At 38.9% G+C, this 21,218-nt stretch overlaps 1 protein-coding gene across 4 annotated transcripts in view; it reads left to right on the top strand.

Annotated features, from left to right (window-relative positions):
* LOC126332426 (arylsulfatase G-like) overlaps nt 1–11,809 on the top strand; it is a 129,986-nt gene extending 118,177 nt beyond the window's left edge. For 2 of the 4 annotated variants that reach the window (XM_049996605.1, XM_049996604.1), the window contains exons 10-11: nt 2,974–3,064; nt 11,351–11,809. In XM_049996605.1, the coding sequence (XP_049852562.1) occupies nt 2,974–3,064; nt 11,351–11,628 (369 nt within the window). In that variant the 3' untranslated portion in view covers nt 11,629–11,809. The remainder of the gene's footprint in view (nt 1–2,973; nt 3,065–11,350) is intronic. The other 2 variants (XM_049996607.1, XM_049996608.1) reach the window with 1 other exon arrangement.
* Nucleotides 11,810–21,218: the final 9,409 nt, after the last annotated feature.

The raw sequence follows: 21,218 nt of genomic DNA, 5'->3' as shown, positions 1-21,218 counted from the left end.
TGATGCTTTTCTGAGAGTCAAATGGTATATCACCAGTCTCAGACATTCTGCACATGAATGTGAATATTTGTTTTGTTGTTACTTCCCCCAATGATTTCAGAAATTCTGATGGAATGTTATCTGTCCCTTTTGCCTTTTTGGATTTTAAGTCTTTCAAAGCTTTTTTAAAATTCTGACTCTAATACTGCATGTCCTATGTCTTTCCTATTGACTACTGTTTACCCTTCTATCATGTCATCAAACAAGCCCTCCCTCACATAGAGGCATTCAGTGTGCGCTTTCCCCCTATGTGCTCTTTCTTCTGTATTTAACAGTGGAATTCCCATTGCTCTCTTAATGTTACCACCCTTGCTTTTAATTTTACTGAAGGTTATTTTGACTTCTCTGTATGCAGCATCAGTTCTTGTGACAGTCATTTCTTTATTGATTTATTGACATTTTTCAACCAGCCATTTCATTTTAGCTTCCCTGGACTTCCTATTTATTTCATTCCTAAGTGGCTTGTGTTTCTGTATTCTTGATTTTTGTTGAACATTTTTTTTCATTTCCTTCATTCTTCAGTCAACTGTTTCTTCTGTTACCCATGGTTACCTCACATGTACCTTCTTTATACCTACAATTTTCCTTTCACCTTCTGTGACTGCCCTTTTTATAAATGTCCATTCCTCTTCGATTGAACTGCTTACTGAGCTATTCATTACAGCAGCATCTGTAGCATCAGAGAACTTCAAGCACAACTCTTCATTCTTTAGTATTACCTTATCCTACTTTTTTGCGTCTCTTAAACTTCAGCCTGTGCTTTGTCACTACTAAATTGTCTATATCTGCTCTTGGATATACCTTACAATCCAGTATCTGATTTTGGAATCTCTGTCTGACCACAGTGTAATCTAACTGACATTTTGCAATATCTCCTGACCTTTTCCAAGTATACCTCCTCCTCTTGTGATTCTTGAACAGAGTATTCACTATTTCTATCTGAAATGTATTGCAGAACTCAATTAGTATTTCTCGTATCTCATTCCTAGTATAAGCCCATACTCTCATATAACCCTTTCTTCCACTCCTTCCCCTATAACCGCATTCCAATCTCTCATGACTATTAGATTCGTATCTCCACTTATGTACTGAATTACCTGCTCAATATCCTCATATACTTTCCCTATCTCTCCATCTTCTGCTTGTGATGACAGCATGTATACCGGAACTGCTGTTGTTAGTGTTGGTTTGCTGTTGATTCTGATGAGAGTAACCGTATCACCGAACTGTTCACAGAAAACAGTCTGTGTCACACCTTTCTATTTGTAACAAAACCTATTCTCATTATAACATTTTTTGCTGCTGTTGATATTACCTTATAGTCATCTGACCAGAAATTGTTGTCTTCTTTCCATTTCATGTCACTGACCCCCACTATATCTAGATTCAGCCTTAGCAGTTTCCTTTTCAGATTTTCTAGCTTTACTACCTCATTCAAACTTCTGACACTCCATACCCCAAGTCATAGAATGTTACTCTCTTTCAGGTTATTCCGTCTTTTTCTCATGGTTACCTCCCTCTTCCAGAGAACTGAATGCAGGACTAGTCCGGAATCTTTTGCCAATGGAGAGATCATCATGATGGTTCTTCAATTACAGGCCACAGGTCCTGTGAATATACATTTCCATTGCCTTCTGCATTCTCATGCCATTGATTATTGGTGATTCTTTTGCCTTTATGGACAGTTTCTCACCCAAAGGGCAAGAGAGTGGCCTTGAATGTCTGTCTGCACCTCCACCCACTTTGACAAGGCCAATGGGTGACTTCTTATGCCAGAAGTCTTTGGCTCCCACGGCTGATGATTCTTATTCAAAATTTGAACAGTAGTGGGGTTTGAACTTGGAGCTGTGGATGTTTTGATTACTCTAAATATTTTGTAAAGTGCATAAATGCTGCTGAGTATTTCAAATCATCTTTGCAACTGCTAAAACAATCCTTATTTATTTCATCATAAGAATTTCATTTTATTCACTGTCAATGTTGTCAGTGGTATGGAGTCAAACAAATTTGCAATTTTAGTTTGCTTCATGATAAAAAATGGTTCTGTTTTCAGATTACGTCTGTAAGCAAAAGTCAGACTAAAATACAGTAAGTAAAAGTCACACTTCAATATCTTTTGAATTAAAATGTTTTTAAATCTAGAAGAGAACTATAACTATAAATATGTTTGATTCCAGGTCATTGATAATGATTTAAATGAATAAAACAAAATGCTTATAGAAAAAAAGTATTCATTTATTAGTAGTTGCATGGAGGTATTTGAAGACCTAAATGTAATCATACAACAGCTATTGGTACTATGATCACATAGATGCAGGATTTATGTAAATGTTGGTCTGGCTTGGATAATAATATGGTGCCAGTTTCTCAATAAATAATTGACTGTATGATGTTATTGGCTGGAAGACACCATGTGGGGTTGTTTGGTCAGCTAGTACAAGTCTTTTTATTTGATGCTTCTTTGCCAACTTGCACATTGATTAGGATAAAATGATGGTGATGATAACACAACACCCAGTCCCTGAATGAATGAAGTCCCTGGCCAGCTGGAATTTAAACCCAAGAGTCAGCAATAACCTCTAGACTATGAGCTGTGGACGATTTCTTCTTAATGTATAGGTTCGTGTACTGTTCTCTATCAAAATTATTCTTAATTAGGGAGCAGAAATTTTCTAATTTATTTAAAAGTTTGATGTGATGATGGTTTTTTCACTGATTTGTGCTCAGTTTTGAGGTCAACAGGATAAAGAGAAAAATCTGTATTTGTAAATGAAAGTTTATATTCAAACATCACAATTAATAATGCCAAGACAAAAGGCAAATGATCTACAGTGTTATCAGCTTTTAACTACTAATGAAATAGTTGCTGTGAGTGTAGAATTCTATACCAAAGTATTTAAGCTTTATTAAGAAAACATTACATGGTTGTTTCAGGTGTTATTTCATCCCAATAGTGGAGCAGCAGGACCAGAAGGTGAAATTGGGGCAGTAAGAATTCAGGAGTATAAAGTTGTATACTACTCTGGTAAGCTGAGAATTACTTAACACTATTTGAGGAATACCTTTGATGCTTTACTAACACCATGAAGGAGTTATATAAATTAGCCACAAACTGGTATTCATAAAAGTATCAATGTAAAATGCAAAATTGTAACTTTAGCAGCTGATTAAAGAATGTGCGACATTGCAGTGCAATTGTGGGGACACTACTGGCAAGGGGCACATTGATACTAGGGCACAAAGTCTTTGCGAATTTCCTTCAGTGTACTCTGTTAGGCAGTAACTATGCCTCACAGGCAGGCATATGAACAATATATGCAGATGTCAGGATTTGAGATTGGACTGTAGCTGGGCTCAAAGAAGCCAGTTGGAGTAATCAGTGAATGGCCGAACGACTGAATAGGAGTGATATGCCATTATTCAATGATGTTGGCACAAATGGGTGAACCATGGTTGAATACAGCATCAAAAGGGACGCAGTCGACCTAGAGAGATGACAGAATGAGAGAACTGAGCAATCATCAGAGAGTTACTCAAGAGCCTTGGATTCATCATCATCATCATCATCATCATCATCATCATCATCATCGATATGCTGTGCTCCTGGTGCTTCACTGATCACAAGAACCATTAACAGGCAGTTCACAGAAAGGGGGATGAGATTTGCACCAACTGCCATTGATCTCTGTACGACAGTAAACCAGCCCATTTGTTGCGCTGTTGGGCACATTTGGCCTGGAATCTCATTAAAAGGAGAAGAATTGTCTTCAGTGACGAGTCCCATGACCAGAAAAGACATGGAGATGCCCCAGACAGTGGTGGAGTAACAAACCCGACTTCACCTGCCATATGGCCTCATGATTGACTGTATTATGTTATTGGCTGGGAGACACCATGTGGGATTGTTTGGTCAGCTAGTACAAGTCTTTTTATTTGATGCCTCTTTGCCAACTTGCACATTGATGAGGATAAAATGATGGTGAGAGCCGTTTCTTTCAAGGCACCCTGTTGATTGTCACCCATGGCATTCTTGAAGCACAGGCACGCATTGATGATATTCTACACACCATTTTGTTGCCCTTCATGGTAAGCCATCCTGGGCTTACATTTCAGCAAGATAATGCCTGCCTGCACACAGCAAGAGTTTATACTGCTCGTCTTTGGACTTGCCAAACACTGCCTTGTCCAGTAATGTTTCCAGTCTCTTCCCAGTTGAGAACATTTGGAGTATAATAGGCAGGGCCCCACAACCAGCTCCAGATTTTTACAATCTAATGGCGCAAGTGGACAGAATTTGGCATGCCCTGAGGAGGAAGGGCCAGAGGTGGAGCAGCATGTTATTGACTTGCTCAGTTTGTGAAGCTCCTTTACTTTGAATAAATTGTTGAATTTTTCTGAAATTGAAATCATTTATTTGTCTGTACATGCCTCATTACATCTATTGATTTAATCTCATTCAGATAATTCCTTCATGGTGCATCTTTTTGTTTTATTTTAAAGTGCATTTTAAAATTAATATGTTAATGGAAAGTGCTTGGCAGAATATAAATAATCAAAAGAGTAAAGGTGGCAATACATGGAATACTTGAAGTGCTGAGTTACTGATAGGCAGATAAACAAACTGTTTCTGGTTTTCAGATAAATTATTATTCAGGGCTATAGAGTACATGTATACCTGCACAGCTGACTGACTACATTGTGTGAGTACTGCAGCTCAAGCTTGAACCTCTTTACTGTAGTCAAACTATGGCCTTGTGCTGCAAATTGTTCCCTCCTCACCTGCACACACTCTTCAATTACTGAACTGACAATTCCTCGATGTCTCAGGTTGTGTCCTACCAACCACCTCTTCTTTTAGCTTAGGTGTGACATAAATTTCTTTTCATTTTAATTTCTTTTCTTCATTAGTTACATGATCTACCCATCTAATATTCAACTTCTTCTTGAGCACCACATTTCAAAAGTTTCCATTATCTTCTCATTTGTACTGTTTATTGTCTGTGTTTCACTTCTGTAAAAAGCTACGATGCAGGCAAATAATTTCAGAAAAGACTTGGTAGTACTCATATTTATATTAGATTCATGGAGTTCATAGTGCCTGTTCCATTCACTGCCACCACCTACTAACATTGTATGAGGTCTGAAGATGGTCAGTAACTGACCGAAACTGGTAACCACAAGAAAAGGTTTATTGTGGCCGAAACTCTTCATGTTCATCTTAAAGGACTAAGAAAAACCACTCTTCTCCATGACAAATGTTCTCTAAAATTACTTTCTTCTGAAATACTTTGCTTGCTATTGCCAGAGTGTGTGATACATCCTCCATACTTGGACCAAAGGAAACCTCAACCTCTCTCTGGTACTTTATAATTTGTGCCTTCTTTCCCAGCACTCCTGTAACTTTGCAATTCGTAAGAGGCAAAATTGGCAGTCCTAGAAATTTTGCATTTGTTACACAGTCTATAGAGCCGCCATCTACATTTCACACCACTTCAACTGAGAATCAATATTCATTCCTAGAAATTTTGCGAAGAGAATTTTTTCACTATGAGTAACACTGCTGGGAAAGTCATTGATGTAATTTTTCACCATGAAAACTTAAAAAGTGGCAAATGTTGTAACACAGAATTGTTAATGATGGGAAAACATTGTATTGAGAGAATAGGTTCTGTTAAGACTGACAAAAATGAACATAAAAAGTGGAAAATGTAAAAATGAGGTTTTTCTGTGTAATGCAAGTATCTTTTCTTCTGACTTTGTCAGTTTGTTTTATTATTGTAGTGCAATAAAAGTCCCTTCTCTTCTAACTGTATCAGTTAAGAAACAAGAAAAAATGTCTGTTTATTGGTTTTATAACTTCAGTTAACTGGCAAATAAGACTACAATACAACTACAGTTTCAATTGCCCACTTCATATTGCCCCTGGAATACCCTGTAATCACTAACACACATCACAAACATCATGAATTATATTATAATATTACAATATAATATTACAACATGTTGCATCTCACAGAATTACAATATAAACAGTAACACTTAAAAGCTTTGTTTCTTCTCCTGAGGTTTAATTCCTTTTCCAAAATTCTCTAGATTTCCTGTACTGGTTGCTCAATATACAGACTGAATAACATGGTGATAAGCTACAACCCTGTCTCACACTCTTCTCAACTTCTGTCGTCCTTTAATTTCCTTCCACTCACATGTTTTATCTTCACTTGTGTTCAGCTTCAAGGATCTTCTTGGTGAGACATACCACTGAAGGTAATTAACACAGAATCGAAGTCAACAATGGATTCAGCTGAATAGGCACTTGCATAGCTGCATTAATGTAAGCAAATGGGCAGCACCAGCACTGTCGATTGTGCCACACACAACTCAGTGCTCAAGCATCTGTGATAAACATAGTCAAAATTGTTACTGCATGTTCAAAGTCAGTTGGTCAGATGTCACACAAAACAACAAACTTACAATTTCCATGGAAAGAAATTTAGTTTATTGTCTTCAGTTAGCCCTCAGCAAGTCTATTTCTCTTATTAAACACCACCTCCAGATAACTAATGTCTCCACACAACAATATGAGGTCTCTTCCTACCTAGTATGTGCATGCTCACTACACTGCAACACTTGCCTTGAAAACTGGAAATTGACTATGTTATCAGAATTCCACATCTGCATCTGAGAATGCAGTTTTGATTTCTTACAAATATCCCATAGACAGGAAACATCTTTGTGTATCATGAAGAGCCACTAACTCCTTGTTTCAGAAATGTTGACCACTTTTAGAAAACGTCTCTGACCCAGAGGACTAATCAATTTGCTTCCTACATCCTGGAGGGCTGCCAGCTGAAACTCCATTTTAGCGAGTTAATAGGAGCTGTACAGAACTGTGTTACCATTCAGATCTGATAGCCAATCAGCCTCAGGAGCAGAATGCAGGCATTTCCCACTAATAGTATTCCCCCACAAGTCATTTTGTGAGTTTATTTCCTACAGGGGCTGGAAAATATTTGTTCATGAGAAAGTCACTAGGCCATATGGCAGCCAAGCAGGCTGCAACAGCAAACCACACTAGGCAGATTACGGGAGATGACTCCATCAGCTTAAGCCTGAACAAAGGCCCCTACCACCAGATACCAGCTCTTGAGTCCCAAACAGCTAAGAGAATGACTTCACAGTGCCACTATAACATTGCCACCTATGATTATGAGAAACTGACTTTATATTCTGAATCAGATAATCAAGAGCATTAAATGTTACATGGAATTATTTATTGAAACTCTTTCTTTGGTGGTAACATTATAAGAGAACTGGGGTAACATTATACCTTTGGTTTAATCTCAATTACTTTCATAAAAGTCCAGAATGATATTAATACTGTTCAACATAACAAAATGGATAGTTGAAACTCACTATATACTGACAATGCTGAGTCACAGAAAGGCACAACATAAAGACTGTCAGAAAGGTAGCTTTTGGCTAATAAAGCCTTTGTCAAAAATCATGTGACCACTGTCTCTGGCAACACCAAGTGAGCACAGTGGACTCACATTTGGGAGGAAGATGGTTTAAAACCATCTCCGGGCATCCTGATTTAGATTTTACGTGATTTCCCTAAATCATTTCAGGCAAATGCCAGAATGGTTCCTTTGAAAGGGCATGGCTGATTTCCTTCCCCATCCTTCCCTAATCCAAGAATGTGCTCCGTCTCTAATGACCTTGTTGTCGACTGGACGTTAACACTAATCCATTAATCTCCTCCTCCTCCTCCTCCTCCTCTCTGGCAGCTGGAACCAGGCTGCAGAGAGGTGTGTGTGTGTGTGTGTGTGTGTGTGTGTGTGTGTGTGTGTGTGTGTGTGTGTGTGTGTGTGTGTGTCTGTGTGTGTGTGTGTGTGTGTGTGTGCGTGTTGTCTATTTTTGGCAAAGGTGTTGTTGGCCGAAAGCTGACTTCCTGACAGTCTTTATGTTGTGCCTTTCTACGACTCAGCCTGTCTGCTGTATGGTGAGTACCAACTATCATTTTCATTATATTCTTACATTCCATCCTGGATTTTCCATTCTATAACAATGCTGTTCATTTCATTTCCTTTATAACGCTAAATAGCTGCAATCCAGTTAGCGTGGAAACAATTCTTTTGGTATTTGGCTGACCGTGAAAAGAAATTAAATTTCCATTCAGAATACTTGCATTCAGAAAAGTTATTGGACTTTGTGAAAAATAAATGACTGCAGGTTCTAATATATGTAATATGCTAACAGTAATTACACACAAATTGGCTTTTGAAATAACCATGAACCAAATGAAAACCTTCAGTACTTAATTATCTCACTCACACCAAATGCAATTTATGTTTTCTTTTATCTAAGATGGAAGAGGCTCTTCAAACAACATATTCTTAATATAACAACATATTTTTTATACTTTAATGGACATTCGTTCTACACATGTAAATTAGACTCACATTTAATAATACAGCTCAGCAACAATGATCAAGAATGACCTAATTTCCAACAACACCTAATCTTCTGTGAGACTTAATCCCAAGAGAGCTGTTTACATTGGTCCCCTATAAAACAATGGTTTCATAGATATTAACATCTTTGTTTTTACAATAGGTACTAACACGGTTCATATATCGCTGTCTTTCACAGGTGACAAATTTTCAGAAAATTAATATATTATTTTTACTATGTGTATATGATGCTGTTAGTTAGTTAGTTATATTACTTGTTCCATGGATCATGAATACGATTCTTTCGTAATGATGTGGAACGTGTCAAAGTACACAAGATTCATTTATCCCAAATAATCATTGTTAGTCTTATATACGGTACAATTGTTAATGCTTACTGTATTTCTTTGGCCTATGTCTAAAAATTCATCTATGGAGTAGAAGGAGTTGTCATTCAGGAATTCCCTTAACTTACTTTTGAATGCCGATTGGTTGTCTGTCAGACTTTTGATATTGTTTGGCAATTGACCAAAAATCTTTGTGGCAGTATAATTCACCCCCTTTTGTGCCAATGTCAAATTCAATGAACGGTAGTGAAGGTCACGCTGTCTCCTAGTATTGTAGCTGTGGACTGTGCTATTAATTCTGAGGTGATCTGGGTTACTAACAACAAATTTCATTAGGCTGTATATATATTGTGAAGCTACTGGCAATATCCCTAATTCTTTAAATAATTGTCTACAAGATGATCTTGGATGAGCCCCAGACATTATTCTAATAACACGTTTTTGTGCAATAAATACCTTCTTTCTTAATGATGAATTGCCCCAAAAGATGATTCCGTAAGAAAGCAACGAATGAAAATATGCATGGTAAGCTAACTTACTGATGTGCTTGTCTCCAAAATTTGCAATGACACTAACAGCATAGGTAGCTGACCTCAATCGTTTCAGTAGATTGTCAATGTGTGTCTTCCAGTTTAAATTCTGATCAATACAGACACCCAGAAATTTTGAACAATCTGCTTTAGCTAAAGATTTTCCCCCACACTCTATATTTATTTCTGGTGTTATGCCTTTCCCTGTACTGAACTGTACTATGTTATGTGGGAGTGAATGAGTGGGAGTGTGTATATGGGGGTGGGATGGGGTGGGGGGGTGGGCGGATAGAGAGAGAGAGAGAGAGAGAGAGAGAGAGAGAGAGAGAGAGAGAGAGAGAGAGAGAGAGAGAGAGAGCGAGAGAGAGAGAGAAAGGGGGGGAGGAGGGGTATTAAACTGGAAAAAGACCAACTAACATACTCAAAAGATACAGAAATTTTGTTGTAGCACATATTGCAAGCTTTAGTCAGCTTTAGGCGAGTGGTTTCTTCATTTTTGTCAGCTGTTACCACCAAGGAAGCAGCAATGTTTGAAATAGATGGTCAATTGCTCTCTTGTATTATGTGAATTCGTATGTACCTGTTGCCAAAATCCTAACGTTTGCCTCATCTTCAGCTCCCCTTAGCACCTGTACCCATTACTCCATGGTTTGTTGTTTTGTCAGGCTGATACCATGCACAGTATATTTTAATTAGAGAAACTCTTAAATATCCTTCAGATGCCCCCAAAATGAGCTGGCTTCACTGATTCCACCAAATATATGTTATTATAGCAGTCATATAACACAAACTCATTCATGAGCCTAAATTTAAATAACAAATGTGTGGACTGAATGAACTTAACTCAACAAACATCTGTTGTCATACAGATGAGATAGTTTTTGGGAGAAGAGCCTCTTCTTGTCCCCAGTACCAGTACATCCCTCCCATCCTGAGATCTGAGCTGCCTGCACTTCCTATTATCCATCTCTATATTCCTTTCTGTCCTTCCAAAGGAAGAAACTAAAAACTAGGCTAGTGCCACATACTCTTCCATCTACAATGGCAGTATTAAATACATCATCTTCTGATGGTAAGCACTGGCCAGCAATGCTGTCTCAAAAGTTTACAGGTTTCTTGAGTGAATTTCCTTTTGATAAAAGTAACAAGAAGTCCTACCATGACCACCTCACTGCAACTTTCAGCTACATACCATTAATGTACAACACCATAAGCAAAATCATAAAGTATACACAGATAATTTCAACACTCACCATGTGATGAAGCAAAATTGTGCCAACTTTAGTCTCAAGACACAGTGTTACTAGTAGTTTATAGGAATGCCTCTTGCTCTGCACTATTGTGGTAACATGTGAGAAGATAGTGTACTTACTGCTATTTGCTATAATGTTGCTATGCTCCAAGTCAACTTAATGATTTGTAATGCCATCTTGTAGCCATTTAGTTAATTCTGCTGGTTAGTGAGGTGACCATAACTGAGGTAATAATTTAGTGACTGTGTATGTCTAATCAACATGTGATATTTAATCAGTTTCTAAATATTGCTGATGTGTTTCCACATGATGGATACTTGGATTGGGTCCACAGCTGTATAATCCATTTTGCAGAGAGGAAGAATATTCACTGAACATTTCCAGTTTTTCTTTTAAGTTTACTTGCAAACTGGTATTCAAAACTTATATTTGAACTGGTTCAAAAAAGATTAATAGGAATGCTTCTAATTTTGCTGTTACCTTGTGCCATTTTGCTCACTTTGTATCACACATTAAAGAGCTACCCTAATTTCTGCATCAGCCTTCATACACATACTGTTTGCTCAAATTTAAACATTGTCAAACTGTTGGTTGTTTGTAAGTGCGGAATTAATTTCGTTATAATCTTGTGCTTTGTTTCAATTTTTTCTTGTGGTTATTGTTCAAAATTGCCTCTGTGAAAACTAGCAGCTAACCTTATGTCAACATTTCATTATCCATTTGTACAGGTGGCTCCCCAGAATGTGGTGGCCGCACTGGTCCTTCGGTATCACATGTTTCGTCTCCGCTTGTGTTTAACCTCAAGAATGATCCTGGTGAGACATACCCACTGGAGGTAAACAGCTCAGAATGGAAGGCAACAGTGGATGCAGCTGAGCAAGCACTTCTGTGGCTCCATGAAAATGTGCAGCAGGACAACACCAGCACTGCAGATTACACTAAAGAGCACAGTGCTCGGCCATGTTGTGATAAATACAGTCCAATTTGTCGCTGCCCCTGGGACTAGGCCAGTGTTCTGCTACACACTATGCCCAAATTATCACTGAACCTGGATCAAATGCTTGAGTCATTTCTCTTCCTTGGGGAAAAAAAATTGCCATGGCCACAGGGTATGCTTTCAGGTGACTGTGATTGTGTGTGTATATGTGTACTATGACTAGGAAAAAAAGCCAACACTCGAAAGCTAGTGTGAATGCTGTTTTCTGTGACATATTTCTGTGCCCCACACATTGATCCACTGTCTGTTAGGTGGTTTCCTTTCCCTTATTTTATACACTTTTCCTGAAACATTTACATCCACATTTTAAGATACTCACATTAAATCTTGCAGTTAAAATAGGTTTCTATTGAACAAAAGTGTAATTAGCTTAATATTGTCATTAAAAAGAAAGCAACAGAAACTGGTTAACAACACACACTGTAAGCTGTAAAGTTTAGAAATAACTGACAATTTCAAACAGATCTTGTAGCTGTTAGCTACTAACATTCTATAACAAAAAAAGGGAGCTCTCTGGTGTTGAAATGAGAGCCCAACTGAAATCATACCTTCTTGATAACTCCTTTAAACCTAGAAGAATTTCTAAATGGATACCAGTGTGTGTGTGGGGGGGGGGGGGGGGGGGTGAATGGGTGGGCACATGTGCATGTGATAGACAATAGACAGAGAGAGAGAGAGAGAGAGAGAGAGAGAGAGAGAGAAAGAAAGAAAGAGAAAGAGAGAGATTATGAAGTCAGGTATACATCACTACATGTAAAAAGAAATGAAGGTAACTTAATTTTAATGTGAAAGACAATCACGTATGTGGCCGGCAAGTTGACATACTTTTTACTGAAAAATGTAGTCCTACATAACGATCAGCTAATGATTCATTCTACATGAGGGATCATTACTAAGATACATGGAATTTGCAAGAAATTAACACTTCCTGAGATCCACAGTTTGTACAATATGTAAAAACATACAGAAAAATATACCAAAGGCAATAGCAAAGGCAAAGTTGCTATATAATGACAATTTAATAAGTAACTCAGACAAAAAACCACAAACTATATGGACATTGTGGGGGATGAAACTACTATTTTGGGAAAAGAGGAAGAAATAAAACTCAAAAGCAGCAAAAATTTCAATATACAAAAGAAGGAAATGGCAAACTATATTAATAACTATTTTTTAAATGTACCACATTCATTAAACTTAAACTTCACAAAACAAAAATTATACATGCTCCAAGGGTTGCTTGCAGCATGAATATTCCTTCAACAAATAAACAGGAATTATTTAGAGTGATTAGAAGCTTAAAACAAAAAATGGCAGCAGGTATTGATGAAGTACCATTTTCACTCATAATAAGGACTGGAGTGCAGATCGAAAAACCTTTAGCACATATTGCAAATTTATCCTTTATGAAGGTGTGTTTCCTCAACAACTGAAGATCTCAAAAGTGAGGCCACTATTTAATAATGGAGACAAACATAAAATAGAAAACTAATGTCCCATATCACTTCTTCCTGCTTCCTCCAAAATATTAGAGAAACTGATGAAATTGAGAGTCACTAGTTACCTAGACAATGATAAACTTTGGAATAGTAATCAACATGGTTTTGTGCAAAACAAAGCACAAAAACTGCAGTCATAGACTACACCCAAGAAATAATTAAAAATTTGGAGAAAAACAAAAGTGTAGTAGGAATCAATTTAGATCTATCGAACGCTTTTGATACGGTCTGCCATGAAATTCTCCTTGATAAGCTGGAAGCAGTAGGTATTAGAGGAAGAGTTAAAATGTGGTTTGAGTCATATCTCAAAAACATCTCAGATTGCAGAGCTCACCACTGTAAATTCAAATCAAAAAATAAGGTTAGTTTCAGAAGCAAATAAGTTCCTTTAGGAGTACTCCAGGGCAGCATCTTAGGGCCACTACTCTTTCTCAGATATGTCAATGATTTACAGTTACAATATGATACAGCCAAAATTGTACTATATGCAGATGACACAAGTCTGATAGTGAGTGACTTTAAAAACTCAATACAGTCAACTACTGGCAAAATCCTAAAAAGTATTGAGTCTTGGTTCACTGCAAATAAACTTACACTCAATGCAAAGAAAACAAATTACATACAGTTTGGTAAAATGATTCAGGATGAAGACATTAATCTTGAACTGGATGGCAGACTAATAGAGAGAGTGCACTTTGCAAAAGTGATAGGAATGCATGTAGATGAAGCTATGAATTGGAAACACCACGTAAAATTTCTTACACACAGACTTAACTCAGCCTGCTTTGCACTGAGAGTTATTGCAAATGTTTGCACTCTAGAAGGCATCAGAATTGCATACTTTGGATACTTTCATTCTGTTGCCTTATTTAGAATAGTGTTTTGGGCAAGCTCAAAATCTAATTTGAAAGACGTTTTTATTTTACAAAAACGGGCTGTTCGAATAATTACACTCAGTCCGACACAAGCTCACTGCAGACCTCTTTTCAAAAAGTTAGGAATACTTACTCTGCCATCAGTCTATATACTTAAATGTGTACTCTTAACCAAAGCTAATCTAAGCAATCTCCACACAAATGCAGACTATCACAACTATAACACAAGGAACAAGAATGATCTCCACATAGAACAAGTAAGAAGAACACGAACTCAGAAGCATGTAAGCCACATGGGCATTAAGATCTATAATGCACTGCCTCAGTACATTAAAGATTTAAAGGACAATACAACTTTTAAATTGGAACTTAGAAAAATTTTAATTGATAAATGTTGCTACTCACTAAACGAATATCTTGAAGATCAAGAAAATGACTTTACAAACTAAACTCCAAAATTTTCTATCTTTGTTTGTTTCAGCTTTTATTACACTTTACCATCTATAGTACTAGTTATATATTGTTACCAAGAAACAAATTAATATAAACAATTATGTGGAAAGAAACTGTAAGTTTGCTGTCATTTAGTATAGACAATTTCATTTTGTAGATTCTATATTTTAATTTCTGTGTATGACAAATCCAATTGTAGACAATTTCATTTTGTATATTCTGTATTGTTAATTATATTAAAAACAAAGATTCCAAGACTTACTAAGCGGGAAAGCACCGGCAGACAGGCACATGAACAAAACACACAAACACACACACAGAATTACTAGCTTTCGCAACCGATGGTTGCTTCTTCAGGCAGGAGAGGGAAAGACGAAAGGATGTGGGTTTTAAGGGAGAGGTGCGGATGGATATGTGTGTGTGTGTGTGTGTGTGTGTGTGTGTGTGTGTGTGTGTGTGTGTGTGTGTGTGTGTGTGTGTGTGTGTGTGTGTGTGCGCGAGTGTACACCTGTCCTTTTTTTCCCCTAAGGGAAGTCTTTCCGCTCCCGAGATTGGAATGACTCCTTACCCTCTCCCTTAAAACCCACATCCTTTCGTCTTTCCCTCTCCTTCCTGAAGAAGCAACCATCTGTTGCAAAAGCTAGTAATTCTGTGTGTGTGTTTGTGTGTTTTGTTCATGTGCCTGTCTGCCGGCGCTTTCCCACTTGGTAAGTCTTGGAATCTTTGTTTTTAATATATTTTTCCCATGTGGAAGTTTCTTTCTATTTTATTTACATCATCTATATTGTTAATTTCTATTTATGACAAGTCCAATATTGTTTGTACGATGGCACAGATGCTAAATAAATAAATACGTAAACTAAACAGTATTAGTGGCAGGACCTTGTTTCCTTTTTACTAACTTTAACAAAGACAGATACAAATCTTCAATGTTGTGAAGTGTGAGTTAGATAACAGTGACTATTAAAATGTTGAATAATGATAATTGACTCTGATTATACTAAGTCTTTGCTGGAACATTTAAATTCTTCCTATAAATTATCTATTTCCATTTAAAATGGGTAAAAATCCAGAGCAAAATACAGAGCATCATTGTAAACAAGTTTAATTACTATTACATTTTTCATTTCAGCAGTCTGATGGGAGGTACAAAAGATTTCATTTGATACTATGAAAGCTTGTACCAAACTGTAAATTTTTGAGAACATAATATGATTACTCTGCCAGGCAAGGGGTGAGATCAGTTCAGTTTTTAATTGATTTATCTGATTGAGATACCCTGTCCTCTCTGAAACTGCTTCATCTTATTGGATGATGTTTAGTCTAAATTTTACAATTAGTAATGGTTTCCTCAGGAAAAAATACAATTAACATGTTTATGTATTCAATATTTTAACATAAATAAAATAGAAAGAAACATTCCACATGGGAAAAATATATTAAAAACAAAGATTCCATGACCTACCAAGCGGGAAAGCGCTGGTAGATAGGCACAATAAAAAGCGCACACACACACAAATACACACACAAAATTTTGAGCTTTTGCAACCGGCAGTTGCTTCGTCAGGAAAGAGGGAAGGAGAGGGAAACATGAAAGGATGTGGGTTTTAAGGGGCAGAGTAAGGAGTTATTCCAGTCCCGGGAGCGGAAAGACTTACCTTAGGGGGAAAAAAGGGTAGGTATACACTCGTACACACACACACACACACACACACATATCCATCCACCTATATACAGACACAAGCAGACATATTTAAAGGCAAAGAGTTTGGGCAGAGCTGTCAATCCAGGCGGAAGTGCAGAGGCAAAGATGATGTTGAATGACAGGTGAGGTATGAGTGGCGGCAACTTGAAATTAGCGGAGATTGAGGCCTGGTGGATAACGGGAAGAGAGGATACATTGAAGGGCAAGTTCCCATCTCCGGAGTTCGGATAGGTTGGTGTTAGTGGGAAGTATCCAGATAACCCGGACGGTGTAACACTGTGCCAAGATGTGCTGGCCGTGCACCAAGGCATGTTTAGCCACAGGGTGATCCTCATTACCAACAAACACTGTCTGCCTGTGTCCATTCATGCGAATGGACAGTTTGTTGATGGTCATTCCCACATAGAAAGCATCACACTGTAGGCTGGTCAGTTGGTAAATCATGTGGGTGTTTTCACACGTGACTCTGCCTTTAATCGTGTACACCTTCCGGGTTACAGGACTGGAGTAGGTGGTGGTGGGAGGGTACATGGGACAGGTTTTACACCGAGGGCAGTTACAAGGGTAGGAGCCAAAGGGTAGGGAAGGTGGTTTGGGGATTTCATAGGGATGAACCAAGAGGTTACGAAGGTTAGGTGGATGGCAGGAAGACACTCTTGGTGGAGTGGGGAGGGTTTCATGAAGGATGGATCTCATTTCGTGGCAGGATTTTAGGAAGTCATATCCCTGCTGGAGAACCACATTCATTGTCTGATCCAGTCCCGGGAAGTATCCTGTCACAAGTGGGGCACTTTTGGGGTTCTTCTGTGAGAGGTTCTGGGTTTGAGGGGATGAGGAAGTGGCTCTGGTTATTTGCTTCTGTACCAGGTCGGGAGGGTAGTTGTGGGATGCGAAAGCTGTTTTCAGGTTGCTGGTGTAATGGTTCAGGGATTCAGGACTGGAGCAGAATTGTTTGCCACGTAGGCCTAGGCTGTAGGGAAGGGACCGTTTGATATGGAATGGGTGGCAGCTGTCATAATGGAGGTAGTGTTGCTTGTTGGTGGATTGGTGGGTCTGTCCAATTGCCAGCTTCACACATCCGTCCACATCAAACCCACCAACAAGCAACACTACCTCCATTATGACAGCTGCCACCCATTCCATATCAAACGGTCCCTTCCGTACAGCCTAGGCCTTCGTGGCAAACGAATCTCCTCCAGTCCTGAATCCCTGAACCATTACACCAGCAACCTGAAAACAGCTTTTGCATCCCACAACTACCCTCCCGACCTGGTACAGAAGCAAATAACCAGAGCCACTTCCTCATCCCCTCAAACCAAGAACCTCTCACAGAAGGACCCCAAAAGTGCCCCACTTGTGACAGGATACTTCCCGGGACTGGATCAGACAATGAATGTGGTTCTCCAGCAGGGATATGACTTCCTAAAATCCTGCCAATAAATGAGATCCATCCTTCATGAAATCCTCCCCACTCCAGCAAGAGTGTCTTTTCGCCGTCCACCTAACCTTTGTAACCTCTTGGTTCATCCCTATGAAATCCCCAAACCACCTTTCCTACCCTCTGGCTCCTACCCCTGTAACCGCCCCCAGTGTAAAACCTGTCCTATGCACCCTCCCACCACCTCCTACTCCAGTCCTGTAACCTGGAAGGTGTACACGATCAAAGGCATAGCCACGTGTGAAAGCACCCACGTGATTTACCAACTGACCTGCCTACACTGTGATGCTTTCTATGTGGGAATGACCAGCAACAAACTGTCCATTTGCATGAATGGACACAGGCAGACAGTGTTTGTTGGTAATGAGGATCACCCTGTGGCTAAACATGCCTTGGTGCACGGCCAGCACATCTTGGCACAGTGTTACACCGTCCGGGTTATCTGGATACTTCCCACTAACACCAACCTATCCGTACTCCGGAGATGGGAACTTGCCCTTCAATGTATCCTCTCTTCCCATTGTCCACCAGGCCTCAATCTCCATCAATTTCAAGGTGCCGCCACTCATACCTCACCTGTCATTCAACATCATCTTTGCCTCTGCACTTCCCCCTCGACTGACATCTCTGCCCAAACTCTTTGCCTTTAAATATGTCTGCTTGTGTCTGTATATGGGTGGATGGATATGTGTGTGTGTGTGTGTGTGTGTGTGTGTGTGTGTGTGCGAGTGTATACCTATCCTTTTTTTCCCCCTAAGGTAAGTCTTTCCACTCCCGGGATTGGAATGACTCCTTACCCTCCCCCTTAAAACCCACATCCTTTCATCTTTCCCTCTCCTTCCCTCTTTCCTGACGAAGCAACCGCTGGTTGCGAAAGCTTGAAATTTTGTGTGTGTGTTTGTGTGTTTCTTTTTTATTGTGCCTATCTACCGGCACTTTCCTACTTGGTAAGTCATATTTTAACATAAAAGATTTTGCAGACACATATTGAAAGTGAACTGGCTGAATTTCATATGGATGCAGTGTGATATTCAGGAAATTTATTTCTGGGTTCATCAATTTATCTGTGACTGCAGAACACAGAATATGGAGCATAGTCTGACTACCCAGTTGAGGTTGCTATGAAGGAAGCCATTGAAAAAACTCATGATACAATAAAAGGCAAAAGAAAAAAAATTGTGGAATGACAAGTTAACAGAGAAAAGATGTTGAGGAACATGTCTGTTTCAAATTTTCCATAGTTAGATGTATGCAGGTCACACAACCAATATTGTGTTAACTCAGGGAATACACCATTTTTTCTGGGTTACTCATGCTTCTGAAGTGTCATCACTGTCACATTAGTGCACTGAGTCATTAAGTCAAACAGTTTGTGACAAAGTCCACAACTCCCTAAAAGTGGCACAGGAAATCATTCCCATGAATATCATCAAGATCCTGTCCTCTTTCCCTAAGCATCTCCAGATAAAAAACATAGTTGCCTTCACCAATCTCCATCATGAGAAGACATGCTCTCAATGCCATTTTTCACCAGGGGCCAAAAGTTATAATCTCACCTGTACCATCCTGACTGGCTTTCCTTTTATGTTGCCTTTAATAGTCATGTTTACCACCCTGTTAACCCTACAACACTAACGAAAATAACTGATTTTATTGGGAGCTCATAGCAGTGCCTACACCAGATCTTATACTGTTTCATGTTACCTTTGTGCCCTCAAAATCTGCTGTGCCTGCTGCTTAGTGTATGGTGAATGGTTGCAGCTGGTAGTGACTGATCTCTGTACGGTGAGAACAGTAAGAGGTGATGACACTTATTGGCTGTGTATCTGGGTATCTTACAATGGCCAATGGGAATCATTCCCTTAAGAAGAGGATGAGACAAGATGAGTAGCTTCTTCCCTCAGCAGACCGAAGTGTGTATTGTAAATATGAGAGTGAAAATATGGGGGTGATGCAAATTTTATTTCTCTCCCAATTTGCAGATTTATTCACTTGGTAAAAAACACAGCTCTCATCTCTGCTTCTCCAACATGTGCACAGTTCCCCCTTTTGTGTGACCTCAATACATAGGTGTTGTAAAAAACTAGGTATGGCACAAAATGGAGCAGATGTGGTTGGAAAAAGTTTCAAAATCTTCCTCAGTACACTGACAGAGGGTAGACAGAGTGTACCAGTAAAAAACTCAAAATTCTTTGTATCAGAAAATTGTTTGGTTGACCACTTGACAAAAACATCGATTCCTGGCATAGTGTGCTGATCATACTGACTGTAGACCTTGCATCTCCAGTTAATTTTAGCAGTATACAATGGAAACCTGTCAAACCAACAGCACATTTGATCATCATTCTGCATGTTTTGCATAAATGTAATGATATTTTCACATTTATTGCCCTAGAATGGATGTGTGAAATTAACAGCAGGAAAGCTGTTAATCACTTTTGACTGCAATAGAAGAAAAGAAAGTGCAGCTTGCGTAATAGAATGATGGGTTGCCAAAATGCTTAAGTCTAATTTTCATCAGATGGTGGCCCTTGTTTAGTTAGCATATGTTTCATCAGTGCCATGTTCTTAATAACAAGGGTTGCTTTCTGATTCAGTAAAGTCAGAAATGGGTCACTACTATTTGCCTGTGTCATAACTTTCATTTGTAGTGGGCAGTCAATATTTCATCCGCTAAAGTTAATGACAAGACATTTATAGAAAAGTTTAAACGTAAGTGTGCAAGGATATTAAGAATTCTCCCTTGGACTTAGCATGTGAAAAATGCATCAACATAAAATTATTGCTTTCTAATCAAGTGGCTGCTGCATTTCATTCGCTCCTATTGGGTAGGTCAGCAGTTCTAAAGCTGTGCCTTTAGCAACACTTACTGGGATGATGTCTGTGCCACAAGATGCCATCAGACCAAATGCTGAGAAGAGGACCCACATTGCTGCTCTGGATTATGTAGCTGTGCTGTATTAGGCAGCAGTGTTTGGCTGGGGTTTTGGCAGTGGTGGGGAATGTGTTCACCCTAGCAGTGTACGAGCAGGTAGCAGTGATGTGCTGTGTACCAAGTCAGGACTCTGAGTACTTCTCACTGGTCTCTGATAGATTTTGATGCCTAACTCAAGGAGAATATTATCATGAAAATTATGGCCTCCTTTTGAGACCAAAAGGTGAGGGATTCCACTTCTGATGCCAGTCTGTACATGTGAAGTGGTTCTATCCTCAATGAATGGGGATGTATGTATCTGACAGGAAATATTCATTGCATGGAAAGATCCCTTTGATCAACATTGATAACAGAATACAACGGCACATGTCCAAGTTAGTATGTCAGACTACTAATTATTCAAGGTGATCAATCATAGAAGGATGTAATTTTAGTGACAGAACAAAGTCCAAACAATAAAGAAGCGAGAGTTCACATCATGGCTAGCTGGAGACTGAAGCCAGAGAGTGGTCCTGTCTTGGGCCACTGCAGCAGCATCCTGCAGCTAATGCGTAATGTTTCTCCCAGGCATGTCATTAACTGTTCAGAAGTAGTGTGTAAGAGCTTGTCAATCAGCATATTTTACAGGAACAAACAACTTTTGCTGAAACAGTATTATCCAGCAACGGTTTATGCTTGGACATTGTAGATGAAA

This window comes from Schistocerca gregaria, chromosome 2 (genome assembly GCF_023897955.1).
Source record: "Schistocerca gregaria isolate iqSchGreg1 chromosome 2, iqSchGreg1.2, whole genome shotgun sequence".
Lineage (NCBI taxonomy): Eukaryota > Metazoa > Arthropoda > Insecta > Orthoptera > Acrididae > Schistocerca > Schistocerca gregaria.
This window is presented reverse-complemented; position numbering and strand designations above follow the sequence as displayed.